Source organism: Lipotes vexillifer, unplaced genomic scaffold (assembly GCF_000442215.2).
Source record: "Lipotes vexillifer unplaced genomic scaffold, Lipotes_vexillifer_v1.1 scaffold802, whole genome shotgun sequence".
In the NCBI taxonomy this organism is placed as follows: domain Eukaryota; kingdom Metazoa; phylum Chordata; class Mammalia; order Artiodactyla; family Lipotidae; genus Lipotes; species Lipotes vexillifer.
In genome coordinates, this window is record NW_006790237.1 from 1,536,990 (window position 1) to 1,557,602 (window position 20,613).

Below are 20,613 nucleotides of genomic sequence, written 5' to 3' on the forward strand. Positions count from 1 at the left end.
CGTCCATACAATGGGATACCACACAGTGATAAAAAGGAAGAGACTACGGATTCATACAACAACATGGATGAATATCAAAAGCACTTTGCGGAGTGAGGGAAACCAGACAGAAAATATTACCATCTGTAGGTTTCTGTTTATGAAAAGGTCTAGAACAGATAAAACTTAATCTATAGTGATAAAAATCAGAACAGTAGTTGCCTGGGGTCCGGTGAGGGGCGGGGTGGAGTCAGGGATTGACAGGGAAGGAGCATGAGGTAACTTTCTGGGGCGTGAAAATGTTCTCTATATTTTCATAGTTGGGTATATATTTGTCAAAACGTATCGAACGGTATCCTTAGGACTTGTGCATTTTGCTGTATATACATTTTACCTCAAAGAAAGAACCATTGAAGAAATAACAAACTCTAGCTGATAATGTGTGTGATGAAGTGTGTAGGATGAACTGGACTGATGTCTGCAAATTATTTTAGCGAATGGGCAGACTACCATGTTTCTCAACTTCAGCGTTATTAACATTTGGGGCCAGAGAACGCTTTGTTGTGGGGGACCGTCCTGTGGGTTGCAGGATGCTAATAAGATTCTCTCCCACACACACAGGTTAGGACAATAAAAAAAGGCTTCCAGACAATGCCAGATGTCCCCCCAGGAGCAAATTTGTTCCTGGTTCAGAACCACTGAGATAGAGCGAAGGAAAAAGGGATACATTTGTAATAAAGCACATACAGTAAAATGGTACAACTGTGGGATTTAACTGTGTGTTCATTGCATACTTATTTTCAATGTTTCTACGTGCTTGAAATGTTTCATAATAAAAATTAGGGAACAATGACGTGCCCTACGATCTACCAGTACTAGTACTAGCATCCACTAGGGAGAAACAATTGCTCTGTATTCATAAGGAGACATATATGAGAACATTCACCATTCCCCCATTTCCTTATTTATAATAGCAAAACACTGGAAAAAATCTAAGCAGTTCTATCAATGTAAATGTCCATCAACCCCATCAACCTGGGATTGCGTAAAATAAGCCGTGATGCATTTGTGTTATGGAATTCTGTGCTGCCTTTTTTTTTTTTTTTTGAATGAGAAAGACATGAATGGACTGACACAGAGAAAATTTTAGGACATATGATAAAATGTAGCGCTGCCTGTAGAGCTAGGCAACAGAAACTACAAAAGGGGCAAGGGAATTTCAGGGGTGATGGATCTGCCCTGTATTTTGATCGGGGCGGTGGTTACACCACTGTCAGCATTTGTCAAAACTTCACAGACTGTACACTAGAAAGAATGAATTTTACCTAGGAAAATTATACATATATCTATGATATGATTATACATTTGTCTATAAATTATACCTCATAAACCCAACTTAATTATTCTGAGAAAGAGTCCATAGGTTATATCAGATGCTGAAGGGATCCACGACAAAGGAAGGCTTGTCTGGTGTGCAAAGGTGAGCTCACGTGGGTGAGGTGTGGGCACTGCCTGAATCACCTGTCACAGTGGGAATGAAAAGAAAAGAAGGACATTCCAAGGAGAGGTCCTTGCATGGGCTCAGGCTGGGGCTCAGAGGTGGGTCCTGGGACAGGTGTGCCCCCAGGAGGCTGGAATGCATGGGAGGGGGAGACGAGGAGGCAGGAGGCAAGTTGAAACCAGATGGGGACTCTTGGCATATACGGTTTCCACCCTGTCACCAGGCTATTATCATATACAGCCTGCTATATATTCATTAATGATACACCTGCCTTATCTGCCCTCCCAGCCTGCATTTCGTTCAGGTTGGAAGATGGTTCTGGAGGCCCGAGGGACACCGGCCGCTGTGTCAGGCTCTGAGGAACCCGAGGGGAACCGACCCTGGTCCCTGTCCTTGAGGAGTTTGCAGCCCAGCGGGGGAGATAGACAGCTGAGTGCCCTCACCTGGGGAAGAGGCTATACTGGAAGGACCCCAGGCGCTGGATGACAGAGCAGGAATTGCCCTTTGATCTGGGGCAAGTTGCTTCACCTCTCTGAGCCTAATACCCAAGACAGTTTTATATTGCTGCATAATGAAAAATTTAGTGACTTAAAATAACACATATTTATCATTTCATAGTTTCTGTGGGTCAGGAAACTCATAAAATTACATAGTAAACTTTTTGTGAGTACACACCAAAATATTACCAGGGGTACATCTGGCTAGGGAAATGAGATGGAGGATGCTGGTCTATAAAGGTACCTGCAGACATTATTCCAATCCAGCGTGATCAGAGTATCAACAAGAGAGTGAGCAAACTCTTGTGGGACATAGGGTGGAGTGAGACCAGGAAGCCCTCTACACACTCTGAGCACAGAGGGGGCCTTGAGAAGTTGACCTGGAGTTTCCTGGGGTGAAGAGATGGAGAGAAGGAGTAATGAGCAGTGCAAACGTATGGAGGCATGAAAGATCACTTATCCATCCAACCATCCATCCATCCATCCATCCATCCATCCATCCATCCATCCGTCAGTCCTTCCGTCCATTTGTCCAGCTGTTCCACCATTTATGCATTAATTGATTCTTCCATCCATCTGCCCACTTATTTATTCATTGTGTATACCTCCATGCATTCATTTATTAATCTATCCATTCAAACAAACATCTATGCCCTCATTCATTCATTTATTCCACCAGTTACACATCCATCCATTCATGTGTTTATTCATCAGTATCCACGGTCATATGATCTTTCCACTCCAAACGTCACCTCCTCAGGGAGCCTTTCCTGACCCCCTTTCTGAAAGAACATACCCAACCCCTTCCCTCTCTTACCTTCCATTGCTATTTCTTTGTAGCACTTACCCTGACTTGTCACTGTGCTCTGTAATTATGTGTTCACTTGTTTGGTGTCTGTGTCCACCATCCAGAAAGTATTTGTTGAGGATCTACTGAGTGCCAGGCTCTGTTGTAGGCACTGGGAACACAGCAGGGGACAAGACAGACAAAAATCCCCACCCACACAGAGCTGACATTCTAGTCGGGGGCTTCAGACAATAAACAATAAGTGCAATAAGTAAATTACTGGCAGGTTGGAGAATGCTTAGTGCTGTGGTCAAAGAAAATGTAGAACAGGTGAGGGGTATCAGGGGTCCAAAGGAGATGCTGCTCAGAGAAGTCCTCATGGTGGAGGTGGTATTTGAGTAAAGACTGGAAGGAGATGAGGGAGCCAAGTGGTTTTCTAAGGGAAGTGCATTCTAGTAGAGAGAGAATGGCACGTGCAAAAGTCTTGAGGCAGGGCTGAGCCCTGTGTGTTTGAGAAGCATTGAGGAGGCCAGCATGGCTGGAGCAAAGTAATCAAGGGGGAGAGGGTGGGAGCTGTGGATAGAGAGGGGACAAAGAGGGCCTGTTGGTATAGGGCCTGTGGGACCTGGTGGGGACTTTGCTTTAACTTTGAGACTGGACCCAGAGGTGGGCCCTGAGCAGAGGAGGGACAAGATCTAACTTAGATGTGAACAGCTTTCCTCTGCCTGCCATAAAGGAGTAGATTAATATCTGAATTCTCTGAGGGCTGAGACTACATCTTTGTTCACTCCATCTCCTCGGCTTCCGGAACAGGGGTCTGCAAACTACAGCCCACAGGCTAAATGCTCCCACTTCCTGTTTGTATAAATAAAGTTTTATTGAAACAAACCCACACCCATTCATTTACATATTGTCTATGGCTGCTTTCCTTCTCTGCCACCAAGTAGAGTAGTTATAGCAGAGACCATCTGGCTCTCAAAGCTGAAAATATTTACTGTTTGGCTTTTACAGAAAAAGTGTACAGACCCCTGGTCAGGAACAAGCCCTGGCACATAGTAGGCACTCAGTAAATATTTGTTGTTGCATAACTGAGCCTGTCACTCATCTGTGATCCACACAAGGCTGCCAGATTACTCTTGTCTCAAAGCCAGCTCCAGTCACATGCAGGAAAACAACAGCCCAGGGACCAAAAATAAAATACTGGAACCAATCACATCTTTGCCACAGAGGAATTGCCCAGGCAGGAATACAGTCAGGACCCACAGAGAAACTTAACACACTCTTTGTCCCTTTCTTTTTCTCTATTAAGACTTGGGGCTGCTTAACCCCTGCCAGGCATGGAAACTGCTCCCCCATTTTTTTCTCACTTAAAAAATCCCCCTAACCCTCTTCCATAGAGAAGCCCCCTCCCCGACTCTCCTGTCTCCTCCCGTCTCAGCTCCAACGTTCGTTTCTTTCTGTACATGAACTTAGCTCCCTGCTGGGTTTTTCCCCACACTTGTGCTGCCCATTACTAAGATTCTGCATAACAAGGTAGTTATGAGTTACGAATAATGGGGCTGTTTCAGCTGGCAGGAATCCCGCTGGGAACTGAGAAAGCTCCCACACTCCTATTTCCTTTTCTTCTTACACACATTTATCCCAGTATTCTATCCATCCCCATTTTCCGAGTTCCCTCTCTACTGCAGTTTATCCTGCACCCTCGGGACCCAGAGTGGAATCAGACCTGGTCCCTCATAGCCAAGGACTCACAATTTAGTGGAGACAATCCCAGTGCCTGGGGTGAAGAGGTGGATGCATGGTGGGGATGCCTTGACCGTCAAGGGAATGAGTTTGAAGTTTTATCCTGAGGACCCTCTCTGGCAGACTTGGATGGAGGCCAGATGGAGGGCTCTGAGGCAGCAGAGTGTCTCCTTCTGACCTGGTTTCCTGGGTCTCAGCTACATTCTGGTGGTTTCACATAGGGATCTACAACCCAAGCTCTGGGGCCAGACTGCTTGGGTTCAAATCCAGGCTCTCATGCTTTCTAGCTGTGCAGTCTTGGGCAGTTTTCCCTCAGTGTCCTCACCTATAAAATGAGTATGACACTAGTACCTACCATTTAGAGTTATTGGGAGGATTATGGGACTTAATACATATAAAGAGCTTAGAACTGTGCCTGGCACACAGTAGGCACTCAGTAAATATCAGCAACTATTAATGTGCTTAGTACAGGCATCCAGCTCATAGAAAACCCTCAGCAAAAGGAAGCTCAATATTATCCTTTGGTGATGTCATCCGTTACCCATATAGATTGAGCAGAATGAATAACATCTCCTGTTTAGACCCTCGGTGGGAATGATGACATCACTAGTTGCCAGGTAGATTTAATCCCAGAGGGTGTTGATGACACCACGAGTTACAAGGCAGAAAATGGTTAGAATGTGCATGTCAGAGGCTTCCTTCCTGTTTGAACTTCTGTTGTGTCCCAGGCCACACTCTTCCCTGGGGCACATGAGATTTTCATCTATTTGAGCCTCAGTTTTCTATCAGTCAAATGCGGATAATAAAAGTATCAATCTCGTAGGAGTGTTGAGAGAATCCAATGAGTTAAATACATACGAAAGGCACAATGTCAAGCACACAGTCGGCACTCAATACACAGCAGTTGGGGCTTCCCTGGTGGCGCAGTGGTTGAGAGTCCGCCTGCAGATGCAGGGGACACGGGTTCGTGCCCCGGTCTGGGAAGATCCCACGTGCCGCGGAGCAGCTGGGCCCGTGAGCCATGGCCGTGGAGAGGCCACAACAGTGAGAGGCCCTCGTACTGCAAAAAAAATAAAAATAAATACATACATACATAAATAAATAAATAAATAAACAGCAGCTCCTGTTAGCCTCACGGCAGGAGGCTTCCATGGTGGACACTCTGGCCAGAGTAACAGGTGCTCTCCTCTCTGTCTTGGTTAACAGCACAGACTCAGGAGTCTGACCTACTGCAGTCTGAGCCCAGATCTGCCATCAGGAGCAGGTGGGAGACCCTGGGCACATTGAGGGACTGTAAAGTGAGGTAATGACAGTGCCAACTCATAAGACTGGCATGAGGAGGCATTGACATGACGGTCATGTTTGCAGCACACAGTCAAGCTTCATACCCATGAGCTGTGTTATCACTGAGGATGTTCTTGGAAAGGTCCTCCCCTCCTTGGAACTCAGTTTCCTTGTCTGCAAAGAAATGGGCAGTGGCCATGGCAATCTCAAAGCTTCTTGCCTACAAGGAATCACCTTTGCCATTGCTGAGCAAATGCATTGGGAGTTGGATGCTCTCACTTGTGTCTGCTCTCAGCCCAACTCCAGCTCTCTCCTTCTGTCTCCTCAGTTCCCATCTCTTACCTGTCTATTTTTCCCTTTCTCTGGCATCTTTCCCTTGTTCTGGACTTTCTCTCTCTTGTTTCTGTCCTGCATGCTATCAGCAGGCCATTTGTAGAGCAATAAATAACAACAGTAATCATAATCATAATTTGTTTATTTAGTCTTTCCCTGAGGCCAGGACTGCTCTAAGCTCTTTGCATGTATTAACTCATTTAATTCATACAATACAAGGACTTGTTACTATTGATTCAACAAACACTTACTGAGCGCCTACTGTGTGCCAGGCCCAGAGGAGCCAGCATGCAGCAAAACAAAGATCCTCATCCTTGTGGGGCTTACGTTCTAGTGGGGAGACAGAAGATAAATAGGTAAACAAGTAGAAAAAAAAAAACCAAACAAACCTCTACTAGTGCTATGAGGAAAAAAAACAAAGCAAAGTCAAAGGGAGAGAGAGTGATGAGGGGAAATGTTTTCTACAGAATGATTAGGAAACACCTCCTGAAGGAGGTGACATTGGATCTGACCTGATGACGTGAGAGGGAGGCAGCCATGCAAAACCTGGGGGAAGAAAGATTCCTAGTGAAAGGAACAGCCAGTGCAAAGGCTCTGAGGCAGCACCATGCCTGGGGAGTGTTTGAGGAATTGAGGAACAGCCAGAAGGCCTGTATCACTGGAGCTGAATGAAGGGGAAACAGTATCACACAGGGCCCCTGGGGACCACATCATGCAGGGCTTTGTGGGCCATAGTGAGGACTTTCGCTTTTACTCTGAGAAGGAGTCATGAAAGGTTTGGAGCAGAGGAGGGGCACAGTCTGAATAAAGTTTGACAGGATCCCATGGGCAATAGGCTGTGCGGGGAGGGGGAGAGGGAGGTGAAGGTAGAGGCAGAGAGACCATCCTCCCCAGAAATAAATGGACCCTCACAAAAGGCCAGCAAAGCGGGCTCAAGCCCACACAGCTGTTGAGCAGCAGAGCCAGGCTGGCAGGCTGGCTGGGACTTGAGTCCCAAGGAGCCACCCCCACTGCCAGCCCAGCTGCTCACTCCTCCTGGAGCCTCAATGTACACCTGTAAATTGGGGACACAGCTCAGTGGTGCAGGGCTCTCCAGCAACATGCTAGCTTCGGACGTGGACACCACCTCGGGGTTCAGTGGAGCCTTCACTGTGACCTTGGGAAGGTGCCTACCTCGCCTGAGCTTCAGTTTTTCCATCTGTAATTTGCGAAGCATTAACTAACGTCTGGGTGTAGCCTGGTGGTTAAGAGCGCAAGTTCTAGCGTCAGATTTGGCAGGATCTGAGTCCTTACTCTGCCACTTGCCAGCTCCATGACTTTCCGCAATTAAACACCTTCTTTCTAAGCTTCGGTTTATCTCACCTGGAAGATGAAGCTCTTAACAGCACCAATTCCAAGAGGAAGTCGTAAGGATTAAATGAGATCATGCAGGTAAAGCGCTTAGCACAGCTCCTGGCATACATCGGGCACTCAATAAATGATCATTATTACTGACAGTAATGCCCACACCTCTGGGTGGGTGAGAGCCTGGGAGAGTGCCTGGTGGTACGCGGTCGGCGTTCGACAAAAGTGAATTCTCTCTCCCTTCCTTCATGCCCGCCGGCTCCCGGGGGACCCAGGCATTCCGGCCTCCGGCCGCCCCCCCACGCCGACCCTTACAAAGGCCCTCATTCATGCCTCGCGCACAAAGCGGCCCATTCACCCGGGTCCCTTGGGCTTCCCGCCCCTGGCCGCCCCCCGAGTCTCGCCATTGGTCTCACCCCCTGCCTGTCAGACTTCGGGTCCCGCCTATGACCGCACCGCCTAGCTCCACGCTCCGGCGCGTTCTTTTCCCACGGCTGGCACACTCCGGCAACTTCTGATTGGCCCCGCCCGCCAGCCGCTCCTCTTGATTGGTGGGCGCGTCCCTCGTGGGCGGGTCCATAGCTTGTCGCAGCGGGCGCCGATTGGCCCCTGCTGCGCTTGTGTGGGCGGGGCTTTCCTGACTGGCCCGCCTCTCTTTCTCCCCAGGCCGAAGCCTCTGGACGGCCCTGGAAGCCGGTGAGTACCCGGGGCCCAATGCCCGCCTGAGGCGGCGAAGTGGGACTGGGCCCGGGGAGGCTGGAGCTTCGGGGCTCCGGTCGGGGCTCCGGAGGCCGACGCGAGCTGCGGGGGAGGGGCGGTGACGCGTACACTCACCTCGGGCGAGCAGCCGGACGGCAGCGGGGGTCGAAGGGAGGGGGGTGGGGCGGGGCGCCTACACTCCCCCAACTCGAGCTCCTACTATGTGCGAGGCCGGGTCGGGGTCCTCGCCGGAGCCCCAGGCCTACTCCGCAGATGGGGAAACTGAGGCTCGCTTTGGGACCTTGGACGCTTTAATACCTGAGTCATTGCCTTCAATCCCCCACTCCCAGATGACAGTGTCTCCATTTTCACGTGTAAAAATTGCGGGCAAGAGACAGGGATCATCATGACTGGCGGAACAGGGGGGTGGGGAAAGACATCTTTGAGCCCCCACGGTGTACTTGGGTGCTTTTATTTTTATAACTAAATAATTACCTTTAATTATATTAATTCGAGATGGACTATATTGTACCCATTTTACAGGGAGGGTAAAACAGGCTGGACAGAGGCGGTGACTGCAGGGGGACAGGGTTGAGAACAACACTTCAGAGACCAACTGTGTGCTGGGTTCCTTAACCTTTTTAATCCCACACTAGTCCCCCAAGGAAGGCTGTAGTCTCTAATAGATGGGGAAGCAGGTTGAGAGAATTACCAGTTGGGAGGAGGAAATTGACATCTTTGAGGACCTACTGCACGTTGCTCTCAAATCCCCTCTTTAGAATGACAGAAAATGGTCTGGGCTTGAATCCCATTTCTCCCTTTTACTGACTGTATGACCTTGAGCAGTTTACTTCGTTCGCCTCTCCATGCCTCAGTTTCTCCATCAGAGAAGTGGAGATTCTGAATGTCCCTATCTTACTGGTTTTTGAGATCATTCTATGAATTTGGACAGCTGTTCTAAAAGCAGGAAAACACCCGGCACATAGTAGGTGCGCTTACCACTATTTAGTCCTCAATTCACCCCTGAGAGAACTGAACTGAAGCCCCAGAGCCTAGAAAAACATCTTGTCGTCTTCTTTGGTACCCCTAGTGCTTTCTGTGGATTGTGTGGTCCCATTTCCAGGGTCGGGGAAACTGAAGTTCAGCGAGATTAAATGATGTCGTGAGGCATTACTTGTTTAAGCGCTGGGCTGGGCACTTTCTCCCACATCGGCTTATTCATTTCATTGGCCTCAATTCGCGGAGAGGAAAGCCGATGCCCAGAAAGCTTGAGCGGGATTTGAACCCCGGGAGTCCGCAGCCCCCTCTGACGCGGGTCCTTGACCTTTGCTCGCCAGAAGAGGGAGGGGCCCCTGGCGCTGCTGCTGCCGCCGCTGCCGCCCACCTGGCAACAGGCTTATCCCCGCCTCCCGCCATCCCCCTGTCTAGAGCCTTGCAGCTCCAGGACCCGCCCCCTTCCCAAGGCGGGCAGGTGCTGGGTGACATCAGAGCCGGGCTCCCTCCCGGTGACGTGACGCGGCCCCGCCCCGCTCTGGACCGCGGAGGTAGCCGCACCTGAGAGCTCGGAAGAGGACTTGGGTTCCCCATCTTCCCGCTTCCTGTACCAAGCCGGCGCCCCCCAGGTAGCCCCGAGGATCCGCGGGTTGAGGGGACAGCTACACGGGCACTTGGGTCTCAAGGAGATGGGGGTTGGGTGCTGAGATTCCGAGACCTGAGGAGAGGGGCTGGGGGTCAGGAATCCCAGGTCTGATTAAGGACTGCTCTGGGAGTCTGGGCCCCTAGGTCTGGAGGGAGGAAGGCACTGGTGCCAGGACTCTGTGTCTGGGAGCCTGAATTTGTGGGTCTTGAAGGAGGAAGGGGCTGGGGACCTGGACTCCTGGGTCTGCGGGCCCAGATTTCTGAGTCTGGGGGCAGAGCGGACCCCTGAATCCTAGCACCAGACTGAGGTCAGAGGGCCAGATGCCAAGGGCCCCAGCCCCTGCCCCAGGGGCGGATCCCTGGCTCCTTTTCCTTTCCAGCCCAGCAGTCTCTGCCCCTCCCAGGGCAGGTGCTTTCACCTGCGCTGGTGACAGAAATGAGCCCTGGCAAAGGTGTTCCTGCAGGCTAAGGAGGGTGGGGCTGCCACAGGGGTAGGCCCACCTCATCAGAGCTGTTATCAGCCCTCAGAATCTGGATGTCCCAGGCGTCCTCAGCTCTAGCCTGCCTGCAGTAAGGTGAGGGGGCTCGGACTCATGGGTCCAAGGGAGGAGGGCGCTGTGGGTTCCGATTCCTAGATCCTGGATGAGTAGCCTGCTGGGGGCCCAGACTCCTGAGTCTGGAGGAGGAGGGGGCTGGGGGCCTGGACTCCTGGGTCCAAGGGAGGAGGGACTGGGGGCCCAGATTCCTGGCTCTAGGGAGGGGAAGCATAGGGCTGGGTGATTGCAAAAAACTCCCAAACCCTTCCTGGTCAAAGGCCATAGGCTGGAGAGGAAGTGGGTGGGGTGAGGGTGGGGGTAAAGTCCCAGGGATGGGACTTGGCTATGAATGGATCAGGGCTGCTGGCAGTGAATGGATCAGGGCCGCACGGGAGGCCTGGGGTGAGCCTGGGCAACTTGGGGCCTGGGAAGTGGAGAAATGGTATCCAACGGTGGGAGAAGCCTGCTGTTGGAGTGCAGGGGCCTTGGGTTTGAGGCCTGAGAGCATCATCAGCACCAAACGTCACGGGGTGGGCTGAGGGCCTGGGACTGTAAGAGGGACATGTGGCCTGGAGCTGAGTTTCTGGGTGAGGGAAAGACAAGAGCCTGATGGGAGCAGATTTAGGGATGCCCCAAGAGGAGCTGGGTGTTTGGAGGGACTTCTCCAGGGATATGTCGGAGGTGGGGGGACCTGGAGGGCAGAGGCAGAGGCACCGAGGTGGGAGAGACAGAACACTGGGGGGTTCCTGTGACAGGGGTGGCGGTGGCCAGGCAGTGATGTGGCCGTTTGAGGAGAGAATAGAGGCCGACTTTTTTCCTGACCCGTGCTTAGACTGCTGTAGAATTGCCGTGGTCTGTTCACTACTGGTCTGCAGCCCCTTTAAGGGCAGGGAGGGGTCTAGCACAGGCTGGCTCCCCCAGTGCCTCTGCTATCAGCTCACAGCTCATCTTGGGTTCTGACTGTCTGAGACTAGAACTGTCCGAGACTAGATCACCCCCAGACCAGGAGCTCCTCAAAGCAGGGCTCTGTCTGACTCATCTCTGGGTCCCCAGACTCACTCTTGGCAGAGCCTGGTACTTGGACAGCCTCAGGGAATGTTGAGTGAATGCAGAAGTGGGCCAGTCTCCCCATTATAAAGAGAAGGAAGTCAGGTCACAGGGAAGGAAGCCATTAACCGAGGGATGAGATTCAGGTCTGTTCTGGGGTACACCAGAGGTGGTCAGGGAACCTGAGTTACAGAAATCAGATTGACACCCTCCTAGGGCTCACATCTATGAGATCAAGGTCCTCATCACAACACAATCTGACCCCTTTGGTCCCTAATCTTACCTTACCTACCACCCTCTCCGCCTGGATCACCTGGCACCAGCCACACTGGCCTCTCACAATGCCACAGACATACAGGCACACACCTGCCCCAGGGCCTTTGCACGGAGCTATTCTCCCAGCCTGGAATGCTTTTCCTCCTGACCAGCCTGGAATGCTTTTCCTCCTGACGTTCCCATGGCCTGCTTCCTTCATCTCCCTCAGATCTTTATTCTGATGCCACATCAAAGAGGCTTTCCCTGGCCACCCTAATTAAAACTTCAGCTCCCCTCAACCCCTAACATCTCCTGTTCCCTGCTTCATTTTTCTACTTGGCATGTATCATCATTTAACATACTATATAATTTACTTATTTATCTTTGAATCCATCTCCTGGGATTAGAGCAGTGCAAACTCATACAAATACAATGCAAGCCAAATGTGTAATTTAAAAATTTCTAGCCACTTTCAAAATAAAAAAGTAAAAAGGAACAAGTGACATGAATGTTAATGATATATTTTATTTAACCCAATATATCCAAAATATTATCAGTGCAATATGTCATCCAATGTAAAAAACACGAATGAGCTTTTTGTTGTACTGTCTTTGAAACTGGGTGTGTGTCTTATGCTCAGAACCCGCCTCAGTTTGGATTCTCCATTTCAACTTTCCAGTAGCCACACAGGGCCATGGCTCCCAAAATAGCCAGAGCAGGGCTAGAATGTAAACACCTTAGGAAGGCAGAGATCTTTTTCTGGCTTGTTTTTGGCTATATGGCTGACGCCTCGAATAGTGCCTGGCTCACAGCTTGGCTTATTAAAGAATTCATTCTTAAAAATTTATTTTATGGAAGTATAGTTGGTTTACAGTATGGTGTTAGTTTCTGCTGTACAGCAAAGTGATTCAGTTATACACATATATATTCTTTTTCATATTCTTTTCCATTATGGTTTATCACAGGATATTGAATATGTGTCCCTGTGGTATACAGTAGGACCTTGTGGTTTATCCATTCTATATATAATAGTTGGCATCTGCTAATCCCAAACTCCCAATCCTTCCCTCCCTCATCCCCCACCCCTTGGCAACCACAAATCTGTTCTCTATGTCTGTGAATCTGTTTCAGTTTTGTAGATAAGTTCGTTTTTGTCATATTTTAGATTCCACATATAAGTGATATCATATGATAGTTGTCTTTGTCTGACTTACTTCACTTAGTATGATAATCCCTAGGTCCATCCATGTTGCTGCCAATGGCATTATTTCATTCTTTTTTTAATGGCTGAGGAGCATTCCACTGTATATATGTACTACATCTTTGTCCATTCATCTGTTGATGAACATTTAGGTTGTTATTAAAGAATTATTGAATCAGGGATTCCCTGGGGGTCCAGTGGTTACAACTCGGAGCTTTCACTGCTGTGGCCAGTGTTCAGTCCTTCGTCAGGGAATTAAGATCCAACAAGCCACGTAGTGTGGCCACACACACACACACACAAACAGAATTATTTAATGAATGAATGGATAGAGAGGTGAATGGGTGGAATGAGTAAAGGAAGATCTGTGGATCCATTTTGCAGACGTGTAAATCGATGTCTGGTGGAGAAAGGCAGTGGCGACTGCCTGGGGGATCTGGGGTGGGGATGGAGCCCCCCCTCCCTGATCCTCGCCCTCTGCTCTCTCCCTGCAGACCATGGCAGCAGTGACCGTGTCGGTGCCCGGGCGGAAGGCACCCCCCAGGCCTGGCCCAGTGCCCGAGGCGGCCCAGCCTTTCCTGTTTGCGCCCCGTGGGCCGGGCGTGGGGAGTGTGCCCGGGGGCTCGGCCATGTCCCCGCAGGTGGAGTGGACGGCACGGCGCCTGGTGTGGGTGCCTTCGGAGTTGCACGGCTTCGAGGCGGCGGCCCTGCGGGACGAGGGCGAGGAGGAAGCCGAGGTGGAGCTGGCGGAGAGTGGGCGGCGGCTGCGGCTGCCGCGGGACCAGATCCAGCGCATGAACCCACCCAAGTTCAGCAAGGCCGAGGACATGGCTGAGCTGACCTGCCTCAATGAGGCCTCCGTGCTGCACAACCTCCGCGAGCGATACTACTCCGGCCTCATCTATGTGAGTGGCCTCCTTCCCCGGGAGGGCATTGCTCGGGGTGCGGGTCTGGGTGTCAGCACCACAACTTGAACCAACCTGAGGCTACTTATAATCTTTATCCCATGTCGTATGACTCTGCCTACACTTACTTGCCAAATGATAAACTATTGCATATCAAGAGTTCCTCAGACCCCATTGGGGGCGTCCTGTAATATTATAGGGTAGATGCTCCTTATTATTTTCCTTAAGTTAAAAAAATTCTGAATCCTCAAATATAACACGTCCAAAGGTTTTGAGAAAGGGATATGGATCTGTAGTGATAATTAATGGGAGCCACTGAGTATGGAAAACTGCACGCCTGGCTCTGTGCATTTGTTTCCTTTCATCTTACAAATAGTAGAGTGTTTTATACCTAAATGGAAACTGAGGCCCAGAGAGATTTAATAACAATAAAAACTAACATTTATTAAGCATGTACTAGGCACTCTAAAATATATTGTTTCAATACATTTGCACAATTATAAAGCATTTTGTCCCCATTTTACAGATAAAGAAACTGAGGCACAGAAAGTTCAAGTTCCTTAACCAAGGTCACCCAGTTGGACTTGGCAGACGTGGGTAGTCTGGCTCCAGGCCCCACCACTTTGCTATGATGCCTCTTAGGATTAAGACGGGATTGATGATAGTGAGGTCGACTATGGTCTAGTCTCTGTTAAGCATTCACTGTCTCACATTAAAAGCAAACAGGTGGAGTAGGGCAGTTCTTAACTCTGCCTTCACGTTAGAATCATGTTAGGAATTTTTTTAAAATACCGACACTCAAGCCCCGCCTCACCCCATTTAAATCAGGCTCTTTGAGGGTGTGACTGGTCTTTTTAATAAGCTACCAGGGTGGTTCTAAGGGACAGCCAAAGCGTTATTCAGAGCAAACGGGATTAGAGAGAGTGACAAGGAATGTGGACAATAATAATGAGAAATAATGATCATGGGTGGCTAGCAAATATTTATCAAGCCCTTGTGATGTGCCAAGTACTGTTCTAAGTGCTTCCTGTGGGTTATCAGCTCACTTCTGGGGCGGAGCTTGTTCTTATCACCTGGTGTTTCAGGAATGTTAAGTGACTTGGGTCCCAGGTCACATGGACATGAAGGATTTGAACCCAGGCAGCTAGCCCCAGTGTCATGCTCCGAACACCAGCTTAGAGTGCTGGGGTCTCACTACCTTACTCATTTCAACTGACCCCACAAGAAAAACTACAAAATACCTCGCTAAAACCCTAAAAGGAAAAGTGCTGGTTTTTTTTTTTTAAAACACCACAAAACTTTAATGAGAGTAATAAAAGAATATTTCAATAAATGATGAGATGTATCAAAAACTAAAGATAAATAAACTGGCCCCAGTGTCCACCCCATTAAGGGTCACAAGCACAAGATTAGAATGTTTTTTATGAAATCTGATTCCTGTTTGGGGAGGAGACTGAGGTTGTGAGAGGGACAGTGGCTGGCTCAGGGACCCTCAGCTTTTGGTGGCAGGGGTGGGATTTGAACTGAGGGCTGTCTGGCCCTGGATGGAGGTGGCAGCTTCTCCAGGCTGTACTGGGCCCTTATGATTCCTCACTAACCTTTGCGAGTCCTGGGAAAGAGACCTCTGTCTAGGCCACTCCCCTGGACCTCACCAAAGACAGGGGATCAGAGGGGCACCCAAAACACTGAGCCACCCTTTTCCTGTTAATAAACACTCTGAACCCTCACGGCAACTTTGTAAGGTATCTCCTATCATCCCCATTGTGCAGCTGGGGACACTGAGCCTCAGAGAGGGGCCAGGATTTGGACAAAGCCCCACCAGCTACAAACCAGCTTAACTGGGATTTGAACCCAGGCCATCTGACTCTAGACCCTACATCCTACCCACTGCATTAGGAAGATTATCGGGAAAGTTCAGGGGAAAAAATGGTAAGGCCTGAGCTAAGGCTATGGCCCAAGAGCCAGAGAATTGGGACCTGACATATGAAAGTGAGATAGAAGATTCCAGAAGCCCAGACAGGAAGCAAATAGGGCCTTAACAATAATCATTAGCAATTAGTGAGGGCCTGCTTTCTCCATCAGGAGCTGTTCTAAACTTCTTTCCAATATGATCTGTTGACCCCCTCTCCACATAAGGCTGTGAGGTAGGGGTTATCACCTCCTTTGTCCACAGCTTGGAGAGGAGAAGCCATTAGCCCAGGAGTAGCTAACAGCTAACATATTAAACACACACAGGGAGCTCCCTGGAGGTCCAGGGGTTAAGACTGCAGTGGCAGCGCAGGTTTGGTCCCTGGTCGGAGAACTAAGATCCTCGCATGCCGCGCAGCCAATAAATAAATAAACAAACAAACAAATAAATAAATATGCATGCACAGGTCTCCAGGGCCCACGCTGAGCCCTGTACTTGCAACGGGAACTTGTGGATGGCTCCCAGCAGCCCTTTGTGGAAGTGCTGTTCCCGTCCCTGTGTGATGAGAAAATGGGACCCAGAAAAGTTAAGGTGCTTGCTCAGGCCACACAGCTAGAAGATTCGATTCAAAGTCCACCTTGTTCGCTCTTGGTCCCTGCTTAATAAATACTAACTGGCCAACTGGTGATGGGGAAGACAGCGCTTCCCAGTGCAAGGAGTGGGGGGCGTCCGGGATTCTAGAAACCCAGTTTCTGTCGCTAATAGGCTATTTGGCCTTGAGTGGCTCAAGGTCTTGGTCCCTTCACTGGGATGCTCAGGGCAGGAAGGGAACCCATCTGCTGGACACTGGCTATGTTCTCTGCTCCGTGAGGCACTGGAAGATGCATGGTGGCGTGCCACTCTCAGAATCCTTCTGGACTGTGTGTGGGGGGTTACAGCTCCATTTTACCAGGACTGGCAACTGAGGCTCAGAGAGGGCAAGCCCCTCGTGCTAAGTCACACAGGGCCCGAAACCCAGGATGACGTGGCATCCGAGTCTGAGTGAACTCTTAGCTTTCAGGTGGGATGGGAACGTGAGCGTCTTGGGACCCATGGCTGGAGTGACTTTTATGGGGCCCCACCTTGGGCTGGCTGGTTTTTATTCATTATCATCCTTAATCCCCACAGCCTCTGTAATGAGATGGGGAGGGTTTCTCAGGGAGAAAACCGAGACTGTGGGGAGAGCCACAGGGCTGAGGAGAGAGGGAGGCAGGGAGTTGCACCCGGTGGGTCTGCCTTCAGAGCCCGGAGGGCTGGAGCAGCTACCCCAGACCCTTCCAGCCAGGTTTTCCGCAGCTGTGCCCTGGCCACTCAGGTGTCCCCGACCCTCTCTAGGCACACCAGCCTCTGCCCTTTGCCCCCTGGCCTTGGCAGCCAGCTCAGGTTCCATCTGGGGTGTCGCCCTGGCCAAAAGTTATGGTTGGCAGGAGGGGGCTGAGATGGGGAGTGGCACGGGTCGGGGAGGCTTCTCTGTCAGCCAGCAGTGGGGGCCTGGGCGCCAGCAGCCATGAGATACCCTCCCTGGGAATGTGGTCCGGCTGCCCTGCCCTTGAGAGCTTCTGGGAGCTGCTGGCAGGGAGGGCAGACACCCAGCAAACCGGTTGTTCCACCCACCCTCCCATCCTTAAAAGCTTGGCACCTGGGAGCCGGGCAGCCTGTGGTGGCCACACCCTCGCTCTGCTTGAGAAGCTCTAGCCATCTGGGAGCTTAAAGCAGTTCTGCTACCAACCAACAAGTAACCGGCTAGCCATTTAACTAGCTAAGTAGCTACCTAGCTGGCTAAGTAGCTAACTGGTTTCATAGTTAACTAGCTAAGCCCTTAAGCAGCTAACTCTCTGCTGGATTAGCTAGCTTAGTTCAGCTAACTTAGCTCGTTAGCTCTCTGGGTTGGTTTAGCTAGGTGATCAGCTAGCTCTCTAGTTGTCTAACTGCCTCTATCCATCCTAAATGTGTCTTGTCTACCCAAGGCTCTGTCGGAGCTGGAACAGTTCTTAAGCCGTTACAGGGTCCTGCACTCAGGCCCAACAGCTGTGTGGACAAATTCAGGGTGTCCATGAACTTGGATGCAAAAAAAAAAAAATTACATCTTTATTTTCACTCACCTTGAGAACCTGTTTAGCATTTCCTCCAATAAGAAGGAACCACCAAGACAGTCGTGGAAGCAGGTCCTGTGAGTCTGTTATGAACAGAAACTGCAGACATGCTCTTGTGTGTTTCAGCTGCTGCAGATACTGGGAGCACCCTTCCAAAAATATTCTATGTGTATTCAAGCAAATTCATAAAAATATTCTTCTTGCACCCCTTTCAATGCAAACAGTTCTTACCTTGTCTCCTTTCCGTGATAATGTTTTGGAGATAGTTCTCCACCTGTATACAGTTCACCAGAAGCATCATAGGAATCCATTGTATGACCGTGCATCCAGATTATCTCCAGTCTTTCGCTGTTTTAAAAATGATGCTACAGAGGAACTTGCACATGGCCCTTTCACGCATGTGCAAGTTCAAGCAGTGACAGGGCTACAGAGCCTACATTCTCTCTCTGTGTGTGAATCCTCATCTGTACAGCACATTTGTGCAATTTGGAAAGCTTCTTTTCAACTGTCAGCCTGAAACTGTAATAAATGTTAAAATCTACATTGTCATGGTGTGAATGGCAGCCCCTTTGCCAGATGTCCTTGTGCAGTGCACAACCTGCCCAGCTGTACACGGCAGTCCCATGCCGCCCTCTGGGCCACAGGCAGGCAGCTAGCTGAGGCTCTCTCCTTCTTGCCCACTGCAGACCTACTCCGGCCTTTTCTGTGTGGTCATCAACCCGTACAAGCAGCTTCCCATCTATACGGAGGCGATTGTGGAGATGTACCGGGGCAAAAAGCGCCACGAAGTGCCGCCCCACGTGTACGCAGTGACTGAGGGGGCCTACCGAAGCATGCTCCAGGGTGAGTGTGGGGCTTGGGCTGCTGGAGGTGCCTCTTCAGTGGGGACTGGGCTGGGGGTCAGGATCGGATGACAGGTCAAGGATTTCAGACACTGTGAGGCTTCTTTGTGGGGCAGGAGGTAACACAAGTGGAGGGCTGAGTGGGCAAGGCTCTGGGTCCTACCAGACAGGCCCCTTTTTATCTGTCTCTCTGTTCACCCCTTCCCTCAACAAGTCTCATTTGGGACCTCACTGTTGCCAGCTCTTGCAAAAATTCCTCTTGAAACAGTGATTCTTAAGACTGTTCATTCATTCAGCATTTATATTGTTGACATGATCTACATTGTCATGGGTGAATGGCTGCCCCTTAGACGATGGGCAGCATGGGGTCGCTGTGTACAGCTGGGCAGGCTGAGCGCTGCGCAAGGATGTTCGTCAGAGGGGCTGCCACTCACCCCATGACAATGTCGATCAGTTCTGGCAAAATTCCATAATTCCTATGTAGTATTCATACTACGCTCATTAGATATTTATTATGTATGCATACATGCATATATATATATATAAAATACCTGCAAATACCTGCATTATGCACTCAAACATATTTATATATAATGTTTTTATAGTCACATTATAAATTTGTATTTAGTCAGAGGTAACATTTTATTTGGTTATATAATCTGTTACATATTTTTTATACTAGTTAATATAACAGGAATAAATGTTCAAGAAAATAAGAGTGAGTGCCTACTCTGGGTCAAGCACTTTTCATGGATGAACACATTTAACGTCATAGCCACCCTATGAAGGAGGTGTGCTCGTTATCCCTGGTTGCCAGATGGGGAAACTGAGGCATAGAGCAGCGCAGTCACTGCCCACCATCCCACTGGTGGGTCAGTGGCTGAGGTAGGATTCGAACCCAAGGCCCCCAGCTGCTGCTTGCGTGTAGGTCACACTGTGTATCATGTCCTCGTCCTGGGCTGGGCACTGTTGAGTTTTGACATGTGACCCTCCTGGATTCTAATACCTGACCCCGACTCAGCCTCTTGCTTGCTGTGTAACCCTGGGAAAGTGGCTGTCCCTCTCTGAGCCTCAGTTTCTTTTTTTTCTTTTTTTTTTTGGCCACACCATGAGGCTTGCAGGATCTTAGTTCCCTGACCAGGGATTGAACGTGGGCCCCAGCAGTGAAAGCACCAAGTCCTAACCACTGGACCACCAAGGAATTCCCCCTAAGCTTCCGTTTCCTCGACCTGTAAAATGGAGACAATAAACTCTGACCGAACAGAATGTGATTCATTCAAGAAACTTCAGTTTGAGCCCCTACCATGTTCCTCCTTGTGCTGAGCGTGTGAGATTCAAAGACATGAGAGCGAGATTCTGGATCCCAGGTTCAGCCCTGGATATGAAACAGGCCACAAAACTGTATTATATACTAGCTGGTATATTAAAAAAAAATTGAAGATTCTCTTTGAGTTCTGACTGTGGCCCTGTGAGGTAGGGGCTGTTTTGAGCCGCATTTTTCATCTCCGAGATTCTTTTTTTTTTCTGGCCACGCAGTGCAGCTTGCGGGATCTTAGTTCCCCGACCAGGGATCAAACCCGGGCCCCTGCAGTGAAAGCACCAAGTCCTAACCACTCTGCCCCATTTTTAGATGGGGAAAGTAAGGCACAGAAGGCCTCAGAGACTGACGCAAGGTCACACAGCAAGGCGGGGAGGTGGCTGGGCCTTGAACCCATGTCCATAGGCTCCCAAACCAGGCTGCTAACTCTGAGGCCCTATTGAATGCAGCCCTCTCTCTGGCTTAAAACCACCCAGAGACCTCCTGCCCTCCTTAAAAACCATCCAGACCCTTTAATCGTGGTCTCCAAAGCCATCTGCATCATCTCCAGCTCTGCCCCCTCCCCCAGCCTCACTGGCCTCCTTGCTGTCTCTCAAACATCTCCAACTTGGTCCCACCACAGGGCCTTTGCACTGGTTGAGCCCTCTGCCTAGAATGCTCTTT

At 49.9% G+C, this 20,613-nt stretch overlaps 1 protein-coding gene across 1 annotated transcript in view; it reads left to right on the forward strand.

The window, feature by feature from the left end:
- The first annotated feature begins 13,494 nt into the window (after positions 1-13,494).
- MYH14 (myosin heavy chain 14) overlaps positions 13,495-20,613 on the forward strand; it is an 87,740-nt gene continuing 80,621 nt past the window's right edge. Inside the window, exons 1-2 of the mRNA XM_007463432.1 lie at positions 13,495-13,749; positions 18,477-18,633. Coding sequence (XP_007463494.1) covers positions 13,639-13,749; positions 18,477-18,633 — 268 coding nt within the window. The 5' untranslated portion in view covers positions 13,495-13,638. The remainder of the gene's footprint in view (positions 13,750-18,476; positions 18,634-20,613) is intronic.